A 20,879-nucleotide genomic window follows, 5' to 3' on the forward strand; every position below is an offset into this window, starting at 1 on the left:
CAGCACCTACCTATCAAGAAAATTGAAAGAGGGGTAAGAAAATAGTATAAAATTGTATTTGATGCTTGTTTCTCCCCTAACGGACTTCTCTTGCAGTTCATCCTGAGCAAAGCAAGCTGTGTGTTCTGTACATGGTTTCTCTGAGTATGCATAGAGTTGAGCAGATCTGTTTTTAATTTTGAATGCTAGCTAGCAATGCCACATTTTCAAGAGGAGGTAGAAAAGGTCATTCACAGTTCAGCAGAGTATTTCACTAACAATAAACCTCTCCCAAAATAAATAGATTGGTCAGAGGAAGCTACAGCCACAGCTCTCTTGTATTTCAGACTGTTATTAGAACTTCCATAAGAACACATCAATTTTGGTTTCCTAAGAGAAAATTGTAAGAATTTGGAGACGGATGTAGCTTCTCCCCTTAGTGTACTAAAACTAACTGCAGGTATTAGGACACAGGAAACATATAGTTATTGTGAAGAGTACAACTTGAATTATACAGATTAATCTCTCTCGTTGTTCTTATTATAATAATGGAATAAATGAATGAGCTACTGCTAAATACATTCTTTTGCTGTTGTTGTTGATTTTACCATAGTTTTATTTTCCATAAATATTTAAACCAATATTCAATGAGTTTAGGCTTGTGAGCACTTGTAATTTTTATCCTATATCCTGCTTTGTAATGTTTATTTATTTCAGCTAAATATTTCCTTAACTTATTATTATTATTATTTCTTATCTGTTTTAACGTGTTTTCTTTTTAGATAAAAATCCTTTTGGTTTGATTATCACAGCTGATGTTCTGATACAAAATACTTCTCACTGGAAACAGGCAGGTATATATTCAGATAGGCCCTGTAATGTAAATATTCTGTTCAGAGAATAGCTAAAGCTCTTCCAAGAACAACTGTTAGTCCTGACCAAAACCAGAAACTGTCCATGTATTTAGGATTATTCTGTTCTGCTTTGCCAATGCTTTCCTGAATATGATCATGTTATCTTGCAGAAACACACAAAACATTTTTTTATTCAAACATTCAGAAAACCTATCTCATTTAGAAAAGATGATATTTCTCAAAGGTATACTTAAAAATACTTTCACTGTGGTAACATATCTATGGTGATATAAGCTGGAAAAGTATTGGAAAAGTATCACAAGCCTGTAGTTTTCAATTTCTTTGTACCAGAACATCAGTTCTCTCTTGCATCATGCTGCCTAAGACCCTGTTCCTCCTATTTTAAACCTACATTATTTTTCACACCACTGTGCTGATTTAAAGAAAAAACAAGCCCACACATCAGAATTTGCAAGAGAAGTTTTACTGTCTCCCGGAGCAACAGCAAATGATAACACACCAGCAGAGCACCTGGCCAGCCATACCCATGGGTTTCTTTCCTACTTCACAATAACTCTATTATATGCAAGGCTTAAAGAAAGAAGTTATTAGCTTTGGAGTGCTGCTGTTTATTTTCCTCAGAATGTGTCCCGTATGGTTTGCATGTAACAAAAGTTAAAACAAAACACAATAAAATTAAATGAAAAACTCAGGGGAATTTAGAGGTCAGTGAAAACAGGAACTAGAGAAGAAAATCTGAGGGAAAACATCTGCAGGCAATGTTATTGAGGAAGGGATGTTAGACAAAAATAAAAAAATAAAAAAAAAAAATGCACATGGACTAAGTTTCCTGAATATAGCCCAGATGGCATGGTGGGACGTTATTATATTCATTTTGCTATAGGACAGCTCCATATACTAATTTTGTGCAGGGCAAGCAATTCTCAGAGGTTAAAATGAGAGTCAATCTGAAAGTGCTGAAAGTGCTTGAACCGTAGCTAGCACTTGCAATGCTGCTAGTATGGAATAATTTGGCAAACCTAAGAAATGGAAATGTGACAGCTTAGGGTAATACTGAAATGGAGTCACAGGAACTGATTATTATTATTTTTTTAATCTATCTTCTTCCATGCTTCCTTTTCTTGGTGGAAGGAATAAAGATGATTCTTTTAAAAATAAATAAATAAATAAAGGGGGGGGGGGGGGAGGGGAGGGATGACACCAGCTCACACTCTTATCCTATGGATAGGAAAACGCATATATAGCATGATATGTATAGCATAGCTTTTGCAGCTCTTATTCAGCTCTTACAGTATAAATATTGACTTTGTTATATTTATTACTATATATTGCAATGTAGTAATACCTATAGACTAGTTCATCATGATCTGCAATTTACACAGTGCTCAGAGAAGTAAAAAAGCTTTGTTCCAAAGATACTTTAATTTTTACTGAACTACCTCAGCAGTAACCATTGTAGCAACAATAACAACTACAACAAAATTGAAAAAAAATAGTAAATAAAAAAAAAATTAAAATTAAAAAAAGGAAAAAAAGACTGCATGAATGCTGCACAATTAAAGTCCATGGGAGTCTGGCCATTTATCTCCCTTTGGTCTGGTTTCTGCCTCAAATATTTATTCCCTAAACAAAAAGGAGAGCTCACAGTTCATGAAGATTTTGGAACACTTGCTAGCATGCTCTTGTCAAAATATACCCTGACAAACTGCAGAGTGTGCATGTGGCAGTCATGTAGGAACTAGCATGGCATTGTTCTTCTTGGTGTTATCAAAATCTGCAATTTTTGCTCTGGCTGGGGGTGGGAAGAGGGATACTGTATCTTTTGGTACAACTTTATTATGTGAGAATCTCAGGGAACTGTTCTGTGGCTTTTGCATCCTTACATCTGTCCTTCTTGGTTTAGAACAGTTTGAAGTGAAAGCCTTGCCAAAAGCTAAAATGAACTGTAAAACAATCAGCAAATTATTATCAAGCATAATTCATGCTGATACATCTGTTTTGCCAGCTGGAGATGGTACTCTTACCTAACATCAAATCTTTAATGATGCATGTGGCCTTCAGGGTTTAAACTGAAAAATCAATCTGCTGACCCAATGGAATTTTTTTTAATTTCCTGGGTTATGTACTATATTATTACCTGTTATTTTATTATAGTGCTGCTATGTACAGTAATGCCTTAAGAATTGTAAGCTGAGGAATCAGGTGTCCAAATAAAAATAATATTTATTTTTTTTCCTTATGGTTTCAGTTATTAAGACATATTCATATCCTGGACATATAGTCAAGTTTTGCCAAATTATTAGGAATGAATGTGCACATGTAGGGGAAACAAAAATAAGCAAACAAAAAACAACCAACCAACCAAACCAAACCAAATCAAACAGACTAAAATAAAATACAACAACCCCAAAAGAACTTTACTTCCTTCTCTAATTATGTTTTACCAGAAGATAGAATTTTACAAAATAAGCATTTATTTTTAAAGTCATTTTAACAATAGTAAAGACCGGTAAACTTGAAATAGCCAAGAGGCCCTGAATGCAAGAAGGTCTCTGAATTGAATTCCAGATGTTTTAGCTTCTGAATGGCCCAAGATATAGAGAGTTAAGACAGAAAAAGGCTAAAGGTAATAAACAAACAAACAAACAAACAAACAAACAAATAAATAAATAATGGTGCAAGGATTCTTTTTATGTTGTGTCTTAAGGTAGGTTTTAGTAAAGTGGATCCAGTAGACATAACTAAGAAAGGCAAGGAAAAATGGATGACATAGGAAGGAGATGGAAGAAATGGATGGAAGAAGGAGATGGCATTGAAACAAGCCTGCCACTTGAGGAAAGAAGGCTGTGGAAAACAGTTTGATCGCATCCACAGAAGCTTGTTGAGTAATCTCAGCAAGCTGAGGAGCCTGGTGTAGATCTAGTTTGCACTGAGTTTGAGCCATCACTAGTAAGTGTTGTATAACATGACTTGCACAGATGACCAGAGAACTGCTGGCTCTACATTTTACTGCTCCAATAAAAATAATCCTTATGCTCTGGCATTCTAGAGCCACTTGCCCTTTCTTCAAGGGCACAACACTGCCCTTGTCAACTGGGGCAAATATTTATGTCATTTATTTTATCATAAATTACTTGTTTATTTTACTGCTTTATTCTATTTTTTTCCTTTAGTTTAACATTCTGAATCTCTCTATAATTTTGAGGATGTCAAACTATTTTCTCCTGCTATTTTGCTCACACAAAAAGTTCTTTGTCCTCTGCAGATTAAAAAAAAATAAAAAATAATGCTTTACATGCATGTTATGTGTTGCATATTGCTGCTTTAGTGGAAAATCTCATAGTGTGTTAAGCATAATGTAAAGGAGGAAATAGGATCTCTCTAAGGGAGTGTTGCATTTCAGAAAGATCAACACCTTTTTATAAATATATATATATATATTATTATTATTATTATTATTATTATTATTATTATTTTCCTCAGAATAATTGTCAGACACCTACAGATTATCCAAGCTGGAAAGAGAAGTGTCTCTCTCTCAGTTCTATTAAAAATATCTGCTATAGATGATAGTGGGAATCAAGTTCACAGGAAGAACCTGGGCAGACATTTCCATCTTTTTTACAGTAAGCTTGTGGCTACTGATTCTTCATTCTGTGATTCGTAGATCAGTAAGTTCACTTAACTTCTCATTTGATTATGATTGGGAAATAGGTACTAAAGCTGTAATGAAACATTAGAAAACTGTGTTTCATTAATATTTTTTGATCTATTAGGAGTTTTTTTCTGTGTTTCTGGAAGATGTTCTTAGGCTTTTCCTCAGTTAATCTAGATGGTTGTCCTTCCATAGGGAGTCTTCTTTTGGTTAAAAACAGAGCAAAGCAAAACAAAACAACAACAACAAATAATAATGAGGATATGAAACATTTTGTCCACTTTTTTTTTTTTTTTACTAGATATTGTTACAAATATTGTTTCAGTTTATTTGCCCACACACTTAATATGATAAATGCTTATTTTTTGTATGGTTATAACTTTAAGTCCCAACCTGAAATCTTTATTTATAAAAAAGATTTGTGCAAATCTTTTCTTTAAGTATAAATACAAATAGGTTGAACTCTGTTGCACATGCAACTGTGGCTTTGCATATCTCTAACATCTTAAGCAACATTCTATTTGATTTCAGGCCAATAGTGCATTCGTCTTCTTCTGCTGTACTAACACTATAGCATTGAAAAATTCCTGCTGGGAAAGTATACAGTCACTATTTTGTTGTTTGTGTTGTTCTTATAGTGATCCAATACATTATCTCTTACCTTTTTTTCCAAGTGCCAGGTATCATACTGGTTTGTTCTAGCTTTGCCACATAACATGTTCTGTTATGTGCTGTTTTTGTAAACTTTTCTTTCAATGTGCACAAAAGCTTACTCACATAGTATTTTGGATTCTTTAATATGTCTATGGGGTCAAAGTATTGTATTTTATTCAGAAGGCTTAGTTTGGCTGGAAAATTCTGACAGTTGTAAAAAAAAAAAAAAAAAAAAAAAAGATATCTTCTGCCTTTTTACAATAGCATCATCTCTGTAACTGTTTTGCCACAAGTCTAAATAAGCAAACCTTTTACATAGTATCAGACAATTTTCTTAAACTGTAAAACCCTGTCCTTAGCTCTAAAATGGTCTGTCTTCTATTTTTCACTTTTCTCCTGAGTCCTCTGAGTAAAAGTATATTTCATGTTTCATTTTTTAATAGTATGAAGTCTCATTCAGTTTTTGTAGTACAACTCTAATAGTTTAGTCACATTTTCATAGATTAATTGAAAGCTACAAAAATATCAGGTACATCACAACTATTGACTAATGATTTCTGGTTATCTTCCTTTGCAGGCATTTATTGCTTGCAGTTAAATATTCCCTTATTGCATACTTTTGTACCTGTTTGCCATATTCAATAGCTGCAAATTTTAACTGCTCTTTGAATTTTTAAAAAATTTTATTATTGACACAGAATATCTTTGTAGGTGTTAAGTCCTCTTGTTCTTCCATTTATGAACATAATCAGATAATTTTGTATTGAAAGAAAAGCCACAGACAAGGTATAGGTAGATCCTTTCTGCTAACTTCAGCTTTTAGTACAAATTGAACTTCAGGTTCAAACTAACTTGTTCATGAAAAACTTTTTAAAAAACTATTAGTCCTATGGTGAGTGATGTCTGCAGGATTATTTATTTATTTATTTATTTATTTATTATTTCCAATACCAGTATGAGTTGGGATTTAGGGAATTGTTCCCTACTACAAGTAGTCACTTTATGCAAAAGACTGACTACAGTTTCTGACTATTTCAGATTTTGGATCAAAAATAGCTATAATATATGTAAATCTTTCTGCTTTAGTAGAGCTTAAGAAGATTTCATAATTTAGGAGTCTAGAAAATTTTTAACATTACACTGTCAAACACAAGCCATGTGTATTTGGGAATACGATTTTTAAAAGTATATATATGTGATATATGTACATTTACATCACACACATATCCTTAAAACAAAAGATGACAATGGACCTCTATCAACAGTAAACTTTCTCAAATTTATTTATTATATTGATTAAAAGCAATATTCGCCTTTCACTATGTCTCTGAATAATATAAGGGAGGAAAATGGGAATTATTCCCAGATCTTACACCAGGAGAATGATGCCTGCCTAGAATAAAGATGGTGCCCACTTACATAAATGTACTCCATGGGTAAATTATTATGTTGTGGAGGAGACAAGAGGATTCTTTTTCTGTCTTTAGTATATCCAAGAAAACCACATTGGTTTGAAGGTCATTTGTTGAAATTTACATTACTATTGTAAAAATTTCCACTGGTGCCTAAATATGCCCTAGTTAGTTTGGGGATTAAGATGAAGAAATGACTGCCCTGAAGTTACCTATTTAATTCAGTATTAAATTATATCTGTTGTAATTAGGAAAAGAACATCCATAGAATTACTCAATGAATTATTATTTGCAAGTGCTCAACTTACAGCACAAGGTATAATAAAAACCAGAGCTAAGTGACAAGTAGGCAGAAGTTATTGGTGCCAGTACTTTTCATCATCAATACTATGTTCTGATTCATTTAATGCAGTGACATGAGGAAGGATTTCAAAATAAGTCAGGTGAAATAGGGTATAGAAACATCTGTTTCTCTTTGCTGACTCTATAGGCTACACAACTAGATCAGATGTAGATATCTATACAGTAGTTGCTAAAATTATGTGATGAACCTCATTGTGATTTGCTCATGCAGCTCCCTCCATTTTGGACAGACTGTCATTGCATCCCTAGTAATTGCTCAAATCTTTTCTTTCTGATGTTGAATTAAAACAAAAATTTAACAGAGCATTTGGAAGAAATTAAAGAGAGAAATGCTTATAGGACTTTTTCTCCAAGTAGAAAGGGATAAATGTAACTTCTTGGTTGAAAAAGTACTTGCTTGGGTGATGGCATCAGAAATATGAACAGTTGAAGTGGGAGTTGGCTTCTTGGTAGCAAATGGGAACAATAGAATTGAAAGAGGTTGTGAAGTGCCAAGGAAGTGAAGTCAAGTGATTCATAACGCTTATAATCAAAAAGGATCAAATGAAACTAATGCACAGAACAAAGAGACTTGGTGACAGGCTAGAAAAATAATTTCTGCTGCAGCATTTTGAAATATATCTGAGTTAGGGTATTACTTTCCAAGGCAGAAAAGTATTATTATTATTAATTATTATTATTATTTCTTAAGTCTGGAAAGAAAGATATTTTGACACAATTAAAACAGGTCTATGAGGTATGAAATTTTAAGATGTTGATAATAAGCAAAGAAATAAAAGAGGAGGACCTTTGATAGAAGAACACAAATTTGGAAGCAGAGGAAGGTTTCTGATGGAAACTTGGAAAATAGGAGAACCAGAAAAAAAAATGGGTATATAGAAAACAGGGGAGGAAAATATTTTTAGCAAAGAGAAAGAAGTCAGTAGTGTTGGAAGAGACTGGAAGGTAAAGAAGGATGAGGATGGAATTTTGGTAAGAGAAGATATTTGGCAAAAACATAATTTTATTGTAGTGAAGTGGGCAGGAGGTTGGTTTGAAAGGGGAGTTGAGATAAAATTATTAAAGAAAGCTGAATATAATGAAGAATATATACAGCACTGAATATTTATATTCATAAACAGAATATATACAGCACTCCTTGAGCTCCAAGGTGGAACAGGAAGGCATACAGTAATGAATGATTGAGGCAGCAAGATTGGGAACGATTTTCTTTTTTACTAGAAATAACCAAACCACCGTGCCAAAGGGAGTGAAAACATAAGTAAATAGGTGAGAAAAGTTACAGTGGGGATCAAGAGACTGAAAGGGAGGCAGCTACAAAGAGATTAAATCAGACGAGGAACTTCCATGACAGGAGAAGAAAGTTTACAAGAGAGGAATAGGAAAGAAAATTAATAGGCAGGGCTGGTGGAGGAAGATCACAGAGCATTTCATCAGTTTTCCTTTTCTTTTTTTTTTTTTTTTTATTTATTTTTCCCAAGTAATAGTTCAGCTATACACTTACATGAAGATTCTTCAAGTTTTTGAAATCTCCTTCTTTAATTTCAGTTATTTTGTTGTTCTGTAAGTCCAGCAGAGTTGTATCAGGGGGAAGGTCTTTTGGCACTCTTTCCAGTCCTAGGAACAGTGAAAAGAATAAACAATCGACTTTGAAAGAAACTTCAAATAGGGGTCAGTACTTTCCTTAGTATTTACCTTTCAGTAAACATTTCTAGAACTCATTTCCTGAAGTATGTTATGAAGACTTATTTGACAACATTTCTGTCTCCAAAGTGTCAAAGAGAGTTTTATTTTGCTATGTCAAATTAAAATGTATTTATTCACATTTCCATTCTTCCTTTTTCCAAGTTACAGAAAAGACTGAGTTTGTCAAAATTATTTCTAACACATTTAACTCTGATGAATTGTGTGAATAAAAATTGCTTTCAGAAGGAGGTATGGCATTTATTAATTTCACTGTGTGCTAAATTTTTTGGACAGAGAGCATTTCCTGCTATTTAAATCAATAAACTTTTCTTCAAAGAAGTACGATGGCTAATTATATTCATTTCCAGAAAAATATTATTTACTTGACAATAACTGAATAACTTGCAGTGAAGTCCACCTTAAAGAAAAAAAAAAAAAAAAAAAAAAAAAAAAGACACAAAATCCCCACTTTTCTTTCAGTTGAAACTATGTGAAACTATGTCCAAGTTTTCTGGAGAACAAATCTCTTGGTTTCACTACAACTGCCAAAAGAACATCAGACAGTTTAAATTAAAGACTCTCTTTGGGACTATTTTCTGAATAGCTGATATGTAAGTCCAATGAAGTCATGGAAATGAAATTATTTAGTGTTAAATAACACTCACTTTACCCAGCTTTGCTTTCGTACTGTGACTTGGAATAGAGCAAATCTTTTATAGTCATTCTGATTTACCACAAAATTAAAATGTTCTTTCCTAACTAGTCTTCTTTTTTACAGAATACAAAATTCTAAATGAATGGCTAGTAGGAATAATTTATAGCCATTAATAAAGTCTCAATATGGTCATCTAACAGACGTGTATTTTTTTTAGGAAGAATGGGCTTTTTAACAATAAAGGCTTAAATATTTCTGAAGGTATACTCAAACTCTCTTAAAAAGATCTATCCGTAAGTATCACCAGTGTCTCCCCAACAAATCCTGGAATTGAGACTTCTTAAGTTATCTTAATATGGGTGTAGCAGACCTAAACTTTTGAAAAGTGCTTCTTTTACACTTAGCTTTAACTGATGATAGTACTCTGTGTAGAACACATTCTGTTGTCCTGACATTGTAAGAAGTTGGTTTCTGAATTTAAAAACATCCTAGCCACTCTTCCAAACTTATCTCCCTCCCCCAAGTTCTCAAACATTAGCTTTTATGCTAATATAAATTTATTAAAACAGAGTACGATATAGGTTAACCTTGCTAATCTTTAATCCCATCAGAATCCAAAAGTTTTAAAATGAAGAATCTTCCAGCTCCAGATGAATAAGTAAAAGGATGTACTGTACATAAAATGACAAGAGTATATCTCATATCTCATCCTATTTACTTTACTGATTTTCAGAGCATGAATAGATGGTACAGATTAAGGTTCTTCATATTACTAAAATATTTTTTTTTTTCTCATTTAGGCATGAAGTTCATTTTCACTAAAGGCAGTTGCAAAACCCTAATTATTTTCAGAAATGTGGGACTAGAGCTCCACATAAACAAAAAAAAAAAATAATAATACCATATAATTTGCATGTTGTGTTTGGAAAATTTCTGTACTCTGCAGACAGCAGTGATGTCAGCAACTAAAAATTCTCTCCCCAAAGCAGTTTTTTTAAGATCATAATTTTGTTATGAGAAGTTTTCAGTCTAGCAAATTTTAATGGTATTTTTCACATATAAATGCAAAAATTGATTGAATTATTTGGATACAAATTAATATTACTATGTTGTGCTTGTCAGTGCTTGCATTTATATTAAAAAGACTAGTATTAGTAATTTAAGTGCTTGTGACAGAAACCAGTGTACATGAGAGCTATATAGCTGTAGGTTACAGAATGCCCTTGAAATATGCTTTGTAAGAATACTTGGATTGCCATTGAAGGGATAATTTGCTAGAGACTAAACTTCAAATTAAATTTCCAGCTGTACTCTTCAAGCTTCACACGTCAGATTATACAAGCTCAAGCATTTTCTGTGAATGAGGTAGAACTGATAATTTCACAGAGTAATGAAGTGGTGGTTCATATTATAGTAAGACAACTATAATCAGATAACCCTTTGTGAACAGCGATTTATAAAAGATTATTGTACTAAAATCTAGGAGGTACAATGCAATTACTAGCTCTGCATACAAGGAATAAAACTGCCATCCCTAAAAATATTGAACTTGTTTTATTACCTACCTCATGTATATTCTGTTATGTGTTTCCTGAAGCCATTTCTAAAAATGGTTTAGTAAACAGCTGAATTGAAACCATGGTATATGATTTTTCCTTGGCTTGTCTGAGTTTTGAACATATGGAGAGCAAAGTATCATGCATTGTGTATAGGAGTACAGGATACACCTCACGTGCCATAGAGATGTTACATTAATATTAAGCAGTACAGTACACCCACCAACTGACAGCTATATCAAATAGAGCTCTCCAGTGACACAACAGTTTGTAAATGGGTGGATCTGGACACTGTCTTATAAAATTATCAACTAATAATTCAGGATTAAACTGTGTTTAACTTGTGGACTGGACCCAAGTGTTTCACCACTTGTCCGACCTACATCGATTTGCACTACAACAGCACTTCTACTTGTATTCTACATCTATCCTGGACCTGCAAGCTCATGAAGCCAGTCTCTTCTCTGGAGTTTTGTTGCCTGAGGAGCAATCCTTCAAGTCTTTCTAGTCATAACAGGTCAGTACATAAGCAGTGCACATGAATGGGGGAGTCTAACATGACAGCGTGACAGAATTTGAAATGAATCTAGAAAACTGCAATCCCACTAGAAGCTAAAATGGCTCTTGAATCTTAAATTAGAATTTCCAATACCCAGGATGATTCTTGGATTCTTCTGGCTGGAAGACAGAAGAATTTAGAAGGGAATTGTGGGCTGTACATATTACTTATTTCCCACGACTTAATGCCCATATACTTCTGAAAACCTGTTGTAGTGTGACTCTATGTCCACTTACTAATGCCTTTCTGCGAAATTATATAATGTCAACTGACAGAGGAGCTGGTACAGGAAAATACCAATTGAGTCACTTCTTAATCATTTTTAAAACATTTTACACAACTATTTCAGCTTTCTTTTCTTTTTTTTTTTTTTTTTTTTTTTTTTAATATATATACATTTAAGCTTGTGAATATAAAAAAGAAAGCTATATGGCAATTTTTCATAGCAGTCTGACTTTTTATGTGAATACTCAGTGATACAGAGTTTGGTATTCAGTTCTCTGGAAATATTTCAGGCCTCTGGTTTCCAAGATTAACATAAAACCGACTAAAGATTTTGATATTTCTGCCTTTCTATCTGTTAATTTGAAAGTGCATATTGTTTTATTAATTTTGATTGAATAAAATGAGATCACTTATTATTTAAGTTGTTAAATGCATTAAAAAAAAATCATGAATGAGCAGAAAAGGTATAGCCCCACCCTTACAAAATGCTTGCTTACACTGAAATTAAAAGCCTAAATATTCTGGAAACATAATTTTTATCTTTAGTCAGAAAATTATTGCCATTTGCACTAAAATAGTTCTCAAGAGAAATTGTGTCTTCCTTACAGAAGCTAAACAAGTATCCATTCCTGCAATATGTGCCAGATCATTCTCTGCAGATTACAACAAATGGAAATCTTCTTCTATCCTACATCATCAACCCCTAGCACTTAGCAATTCCCACCAGCAGACATGTATGTGTGTAAACATGCATGGATATGACAATACATAAAGAGTAGAATATACCAGAGAACATTAATAAAAAACAAGTAAATGAGCTTGAAACACTTCCCCTTGTTGCTCAGGATCAACTGTACTTTTATTTTCCCAGCAGAAGGTTTCCTATTCTTAACTTATTCTTACACTAGTAAATACATCACAGATTTATGGAATAACTAATATAACAATATGATCAAATGTATTAGAGGGATGCCTAGCAAAGCTGGATCATCAATGGTTTTCTTTCACATAGACAACAAGAACCCACACTCACTTTTGGAAGTACTGTGAAGGAAAGGCTCATCTAGAGTCAATTAGAAGATGTTCAGTAGAGAGAGGTTACCAGGACCAGGAATCTCTCCATAGCAGGAGGATGGAGATGAAGGTAACATTTCAGAAATCAGGCTTGTCTCAGTGGGATCCTACCTATGTGATGTGTAGTATTTTCTCATTATTTCTTAAATAAATTAGATTAACACAATTGCAATGTCTGGCTTCTTATCTGTGATTACCTCTCCATTTGGAAAGGACTGATGGGTCTGGAGGTTTCATGAGACCAGAAACTAAGCACAAATGAGCCAAACTAATGATACAGTGAGGCTGGTATAATTCAGCCCTTATTGAATCCCTGAGAGAGCAGCAATCTGTGGCTAGTCATCTCCTGTGTAGTAACAGACCAGCCCAACTCACACATGCTGCCATTTAGCCAGCCAAACAGGTGTAGGAGATGTAGCAAGGATTTGGGAATATTGTGAGGACTAAAGAGGATTAGGGATTTTGATATACAAAGCAAGCTTCATTACTTTTGCAGCTCAGGGAATTACCTGATCAGCTGCGGGAGCTGTGATCAAGTGGCTGTTGAATTGTTTAACCCCCAAAATGTGAAGGGTGGAATTTGAAACCTCCCCACTATGAAGGGGCTTCAGTTCACTGCTCCAGTTTCTCAGAACTGAGAATCTGAAATGTGGCATGAAGCCACATTTCTGCTGAAGCCATACAATTATGCAGAAAAGGAATGCAAGATTTATGGGGCTAGTGTGAGAGATGAAGCAAAAAGGAGTCTGAGTCTGTAGTCCAGAGATGAGGACACTTCCCTGGGAACTGTATCCTTGCAATGCTGAGACCACATAGTCAAAATAAGAAATATGTGACTGGTGCCAATTGCAAACAACTTAAAGCAGCAGAGCCTGGTTTATTAAATAAATAAATATATACATACATACATATACATATATATATTTTCCCACCTCCTATCCAGTTTACAACAGACAGGAATGGGGCTTTTTCCCCTGAATAAACATTCCCTTTCCCAGCTTAGGAGAAAGGGTCAAAAGGCAGAGGGAGATCTGACTGCTGTAGCTCAGATACATGTGTTATTGCATTGCAACACTCACGATTATTATCATAGGGGCCATAAAATGGGGCTCTTTTCAAGTCTCCTTTAGTTTCCACTAACAGCTGCTGCCAGCTGAAGAATTTGGACTGAGTTACATGTAATTCCCAGACGTGGTCATCAGCGGCTGCTCTCCCGGTGGGGGCAGTCTCTCCAGCAGCTGTCTGTTCTTCCTCTGCTATGTGTTCTTCCCTGCTCAAAGCCCAGCTCTGCCTCATCTCAACAGTGGGCTGTGTGGATTCTGGGATGAATGGGGTGAATGGCAAACTCATGGGTTCAGGAGACTTAGTCAGGGAAAATACAGGACTCAAGGACAGCTTTCTGGAAGGATGGCAGGGAACTTAGCATAGTGTTGAATGCTTTGGAATAGAAGAGTTCACTGAAACTTTCCCAGTCCGTGTTCTTCAGTATTTACTGGAATTTGTTCTCTATTGTGTGGGATTTGAAAATAGGAGTGGTTTCACAATTTGCATCCTGCCAACCACAAAAGTAAGAAACAATTTTTTTTTTTAGAGGAGTATCCACAACCTCCTTCTCCCTCCCACTTTCAAATGAAAAGTCTGTTCTTTACCTTTCCTTTTCTTATTATGAAATCATCAGTACTAATGGGAACATTAGAAGAATTGGAGAATTATTTTTTCTCAGGTGATTATTCTTAAAGATTTAAGAAACAACAACAACAACAACAAAAAGAGCAACACAGTTTCCACTGGAATCCATGAAACTCTTAAAATGCAACCATGACAACCATTTTTCAGATATTCTTCCTGCTCTTCAGTCTATAAGATGTTCCATTAAGATCTTTTTGGGACTTTTAATAATTTTCTTCACATATTATTATTTTTGTATACCTCTGACCCTTTCCATTGGAAAGAATGAGAAAATAAACTCCATTCCCTGCTGAGATGGCCTTTCACAAAAGTAGACCAACTGGTATACTACTACACTGTTTATTTGTTTGTTTATCTTCCCAAATTTTACAACATTGTTTTCCAGAACAGAGTGAGGAACACAGGAAAAAATAAATAAATAAAATAAAGACACATTATGATCAACTGTGCAATTCCATTATGATAGTGTTAAGAATTGTAAAAACCCAAGGAAGAGTTTTAAAATGAATGCATAACTTATCTGCTCACTTCCATTTCCACTCACTCCTTGTAGTGACCACATATTTCAAAATATAACAAATATTGTAAACTACAGACTTTATGAATTATTTTTCTGTGATAGTCACATTTCCGATACAAATAGATTCAGCCTCCTGTCTCAAAATAATAATAATAATAATAATACCAATGAGTAATGATACATTCTTAAATCTTATAATCAAGCAAATACCATTTCTGTGTTCTTTCTGACTGACTTAATGTCAACGGTCTGGAAGATACATACCTTATCAAGAAGGACAGAATTCTTTTAGAAAGGAAGAAAAATATTTTTGAAACAATCATTAGTCTTCAGGGATGAAGACATTATGTAAAAAATCAAATATCGTGAGATTTCTGAGGTAACTGCTAGAATTGCCAACATTACAATTCCCACTGTCATGGTTACTGACATAAAACATTCTATCAGAGAACAGCAACAGTCCTGTGTGATTCATGCAATCTGCCAGCATGGTATGCGTCATGGCTTTAATCAATGTGGATGCAATGCAGATGTACTATGTATGACTATTCGTGCATTGAGGTGAAACATATATTTCTTATGAATATTCACAGTATTCAGAAGACAGTATTTCAATGTCTGGGGAAATTTCTAACATTAAATTATGAATGAACCTTTGGATATTTGATATTTGCCTGGTTCACAGTTTAAGCAGCAGGCAATAGATACAAGTCTACCACTCTAAATCTTTACTTTGTGATTTACCAGAATTAGCACTAACTCAAAGGGGTAGCCATAAAGAGTGGTTTGGTGGGATCTCCTGTACTTTCCAGTAAACTTACACTTTCCTGTTCTCACCACATAGTCATTGCACAGCTCTAGTTTTATTATGATCTGAGGGCAGAGGTTTGTTCCTGGTATTTTAGGGACATGAGTATTTTTCATAAATGTTTTAGGATTGCTTTCAACTTCCTTTCATGCAAAGAAAGGAAGAGAGCCACTGTGAATATATCTGAACACAGTGAGTAACATTTAAATAAATGTTGAGATAATTTCATGAAAGAATTAGAAAGTCTGCAGAGCTGTTATCTCCCTCTAACAGATTATTTTAGCCCCTGACCCTGAAAGCTGCAAGATTTTCATTAGATTCCTATCTTAAGTTCCTTTCTCATTTTTCCTCACCTGTATCTGAAACTTACTATAGATCTCCTTTTTTAAACATTTCTTTCATGGCTTCCCTTGAAAAAGTGAGATTTTCCCTTTTGTGTTCATACCCTCCTTCTTAAATCTTTCCTATTTTATCTGTCTTCCTGTTTTTCTAAAGTTACCATGAAATCAGATGGGCTTCGAGTTTTCACTTCTTTTATATTATTTCATATTTATTACATTATTTTTCATATTAAAATAAAAACTGCCAACATCCTCTCCTTAACAGATTTTTGTAGCACTCTAAATAGTTACCAGGAAATGAACACCAGGCTAGTATGGGATATCTTCCTAGGTGTCTTCTCACCTAAGAGCATGCACAGAGTACACACATTATCTTTAAATGTTGATTTTCACTTTTTTTATTCTTTATAGAATGCCTGAGAAGTCTACCATAAGATTGCATGTATAGCAAATGTAACCCTGTTGACAATGTTGTACAGACCTGTTCAAACCATCAATCCCATGAGCTGAAAACTACTACACAAAAAACAAACAAACAAACAAACAAAAACCCTACAACAACAAAAAAAGCCACCCAGAAAACAAGCCATCCAACCAAACACATACAAAACAAAAGAACAAAACCCACAACACCTCCCCCATGCACACACATTTGTGGGCATGGGCCTTGGTTTTAAAGCTCCCTGTGTGACTGTGTTCACTGTTTCCATCACTTTCCTTGCTGAGATGCCAAGGAGAAATTTCTGCTCTACCTATTTTCTTTTCCTAGTGTTTTCCTTTCCTTTTCTAGACAAAAATGCTCTGCATGAATGAACTTTTAAACATAATACAACAGAATTCTAGCATTATCTATTACTGTTAGTCAGGACAACTATGTAAAACAGGAGAAGTAAGTTTCAAAAGAATGTACAATGCCTTGTAAAGCACATATTATTTGACCTGAACTTTATGAACAGATGAAAATATATTCAGAAAAAAATATATTTTTTTTCCCCTGTAACCATATGGTAGATCCAGGACATGGATAAAGTGAAACATAGACCAGTGAATCCAAAGTTGATAAAGAAAGGTTAGATATTATACTCTCAAACCTGGGTTAGAAAGATGTTTTAAAGATACACTTAAAAATATAAACTTTTTTAAATACCATGGAAAACTGAACCATGTAAAAGTATTTTTCTTGAGTGGCTGGAGGCTGGTATTGGTAGTTTCCTGCTATTATCATTGGTGGCTTCAGGTAGGACTCAAATTCCTAGGCCACATCCCTACTGGTTGAGGGTTCTCTTTGAACTCTGGGAAGGAGCCTTTGGACTCCCTAGCTCTTTCTAACACTTGGCAAGGAGTTTTTAGCAGGTGAATAGCACAGGATTTGTGTCTTGAAAATATCAATAGTTTCTAAACAATTATATCTGTTACCAAATACTACAACATTTAAAGATGTTGAGAATTTAATACAAATATTATAAATGTCCATAACATCAGTAGATGTCAGTAGTGATCATTTAGTATGATTGAAGTGCTTCAGTTACCTGCTATGTTCTGTAATGACTTAACAGTTGACTCTTTTTTTTTTTTTTTTTTTTTTTTTTTTAGCTATCTATTAGTTACTTATTTGTACTGTGGGATATTTTAGAAATGAAACCTTGTTCTATCATGAACCAGAAAACAGTCACTTCTTGTACCACCTGCATTTGGCACTCAAGATTTTCATTCCTGCCACTACATGTATGCTTTCTTAAATTGTATTTTCTAGTGTAAAACAAGTGAATAAATCTAGAAACAAAACAAAAACAACAAACAAACACACACAGGTGGTAACAGTTACCTTGGAGCAGGCAACAAATAAAGAGAGGATGTATTTGGAATGAACTAATTTTCACCGAGAATCACATCTATCAATGGGAACTGGAACATCAAGAGTTCAGGTAGTAAAACTAGTGGTTTATAACAAGGCTTGTCTTTTGTTCTTACAGTGGAGAAAGCTAATATTTCATAAGTATAGATCAGTCTACATCTAGCCAATATTTTTCTTCTTAACAACTTTTCAAGAGTGTTTTCTAATTATTTTCTTCTTAATTTAATAATTGTTTCAAGATTTACTGAGCATAGGACTTTCTTTCATGGTTTCTTTAACTTCCAAGATAGACCCAAAATAGTATGCAAACTGAATAGATAGTAAAATTTTTATAATCATGGTAAATTTATTGAAAAACAACGTTGCTATCCTCAGTTGGCTTTTTCATCCTTTAATTTTATCACACATAGCTTAATAACTTAACCTAAAAGCTCAACAAGTAAAATGTAAGTTAACAAAAACATTTATTTTAAAATTATATTTATTAATATCTGGTCATTTAAGATAATGGTCATTCCTGTTTTTTGTTGTTGGTGGTTGTTTGTTTCTTTTTTTTTCTAATTGCACTTTTAGAAACGTATCAGATTTTGAACTAAACATTTAGCTATAAAAACTATGGTTTAGAGAGGATGGTAATGGTAGAGATTTAAAAGCTGAAGTACTCAGCAGTTTCTGCTTTTCCATCTATTTTCTTGGACTCATAAAATGACTGAGACTGATCACCAATAATGTAAGTATTATTTTTCTTTAAGAATATTTTATGTTGACAATGGAAATTCAAATCAAGGTATGTCCCAAAGGAGCTAATTTCCCTTAAAAGGAGAGAACAGGTTCCCAATCACAGATATGATCAGAAAGTGGATGTTTAGTTATTTTTGGAAGATTTTATACAAGGTAAATTGTCTTTTGTCAACAAATAAATTAGATGTTTTCATGTTAGCATTATCCAGGTGTTGAAGGGCTATTAGTTAATATAACTTAGACGTTTTATACACACAGATAAACTGTCTCATGTTACTGGATCCCTGGAATAATGTTTTACACATCTGTGAGCTTTTCACCTGCTGATCTCAAAGTATTTTTCAAATACACACTCCAGCATCCATGCTGAGCTTCCATACATGCTTCTTTACAGCTGGAGAAACCCTGCAATTCTGAGCTGTGAGCAAAGCTCCAATTTAAGATGTAATGCAGCTTGAACTTTAATTACTGACATTCATCTCTCCTGCACTTTTTGGAGACGGCAAAGCCCCCATGGATGCTCATGGCAAGATGGCTGAAGGAACCTTCACCTTCTGTGAAGTCTCTAAGGAAGGCGATTTCACCGCATACCACAGAACACAAACACTACTCAATGCATAACAGGCTGCTAGACTCGCCTGAAGGTAAAATAAAGTTCTATCCACCACCACTAAACGTACTTAGGGAGCATTCTGCATCTGCCACAGGGCTAAATAATTACGTTCTTTCTCTTGCCTACCAGGGTACTCTGAGAGGAACCTTTCCTTGAGACTCCCTTTGGGAGGCTGAGACTTTAAATTGAACTGTCAAATCTTCCTAGGGCTTTCACAGAGCATGTTTGCCTGGGCAGCTGACTTCATGTCTTTCCTATATTTGATATTTTGATACATGAAGAGCTGCCTCTGACCAGCTATATCAGCCACTCTGTAGTGCATGCTAATAAGGAAGACTACTATCTTTACAGAAAGCACAGCTATATTGTAGTAATGCCTATATTGAAGCATGATCAAAAAGTGAACCTATGGTTCTCTTTTGGCAACAGGAGCAAAATTCAGAAAAGGTAGAGCTTTCATGAAAATGCTACAGTGGTCTTCTTTGATGAGATCCTTGAGCCTGTTGCACAAAGGCAATAAATCTCATATGAGGTAGGCACACTGGGTCTTGTTCTTGATACGTCAGTAACTGCACCTCTGAGAGAATTCTTCTTTGGGGTGTGAGAAGACAGTATTCTCTTTCCTGCTAGTTCAGCTTTTGGCTCAGAGGCAAAATAAATTAATTTGAAGGTACATGTTTAGGAAGATGTGACTAAAGCTTAAAAGTAAAAGAATGCAAAAATTCAGCTGACACTAGTGTAACTAGACCACCAAGCATTTTTTTTCACTGTTTTTATAAAATTTAGATTTTTTTAAAATATATATATTCTCATCGAGTACTCTTGAGATATGGAAACTAGCCCCTCCCTCCCCCCACCCAAAAAAAAAAAAAAAGGGGGGGGGGGCCAAACCTCATCTCCAGACCCTCCTGAATGTTATAGTTCTCCTGTTGTGTTTTCTTTTCCACATAAGTCTGTATCAGGTAGTAGGCTCCTCCTTACACAGCAAGAGTTTACAAATTGTAAATGCCCCTTCAGGCACAAAATGAAGCATGCAGAGTAAGAGAAATCTCCATATGTAGCCCAAGTTAGGTCCCCCAGCTTCCTTGCTATCGCCTGCTCCCTGCACCCAGCTGAAAGGAGGCTTCCTTCCATGCCACAGAAAGAGAGTGGAAGACAGGATCTAGATTACAGCTTTCCTTTGTGGACAAAGATTTAATTTATTAAGTTCTTAATATATCCTTGGGAGGAGCCTTGTTATTGCCTGAAGCTTTTCTTCAATTAGTGCTCATGGGACTACATGAATCAATTTGATAATTCTGGGGCAGGGAGGTAGCTAATTAGATTGGGTAGGAAACGCCTGGAACTGCAAGGGAAAGGCACATCAGGAGCAGTGGTCTGCAGAGAGTTACAACACTCATTGCTGGTGTTACAGCTCCAGCATACACCTTGTCTCCCTGATCACTGTGCCCTGTGCCCTTCATCTGACAGCCAAGGAGCATGCTTGGTAAACTTGGCAGAACTGCTCCCAAAGAAATTTTGAGCTCTTAGAGTCAGCTTCTGGCTTTCCTCAAGTCTTTGGTTAAATCTGTCCTCAATGGAGTCTGAGTCGCACAGAAACAGACTTAAAGCAGGAGGAG

At 34.7% G+C, this 20,879-nt stretch overlaps 1 protein-coding gene across 1 annotated transcript in view; it reads right to left on the reverse strand.

The window, feature by feature from the left end:
* DCN (decorin) overlaps positions 1–20,879 on the reverse strand; it is a 38,169-nt gene that overhangs the window by 10,598 nt on the left and 6,692 nt on the right. Inside the window, exon 3 of the mRNA XM_084506550.1 lies at positions 8,443–8,555. Coding sequence (XP_084362676.1) covers positions 8,443–8,555 — 113 coding nt within the window. The remainder of the gene's footprint in view (positions 1–8,442; positions 8,556–20,879) is intronic.

Source organism: Aythya ferina (assembly GCF_964211825.1).
Source record: "Aythya ferina genome assembly, chromosome: 1".
Classification (NCBI taxonomy): domain Eukaryota; kingdom Metazoa; phylum Chordata; class Aves; order Anseriformes; family Anatidae; genus Aythya; species Aythya ferina.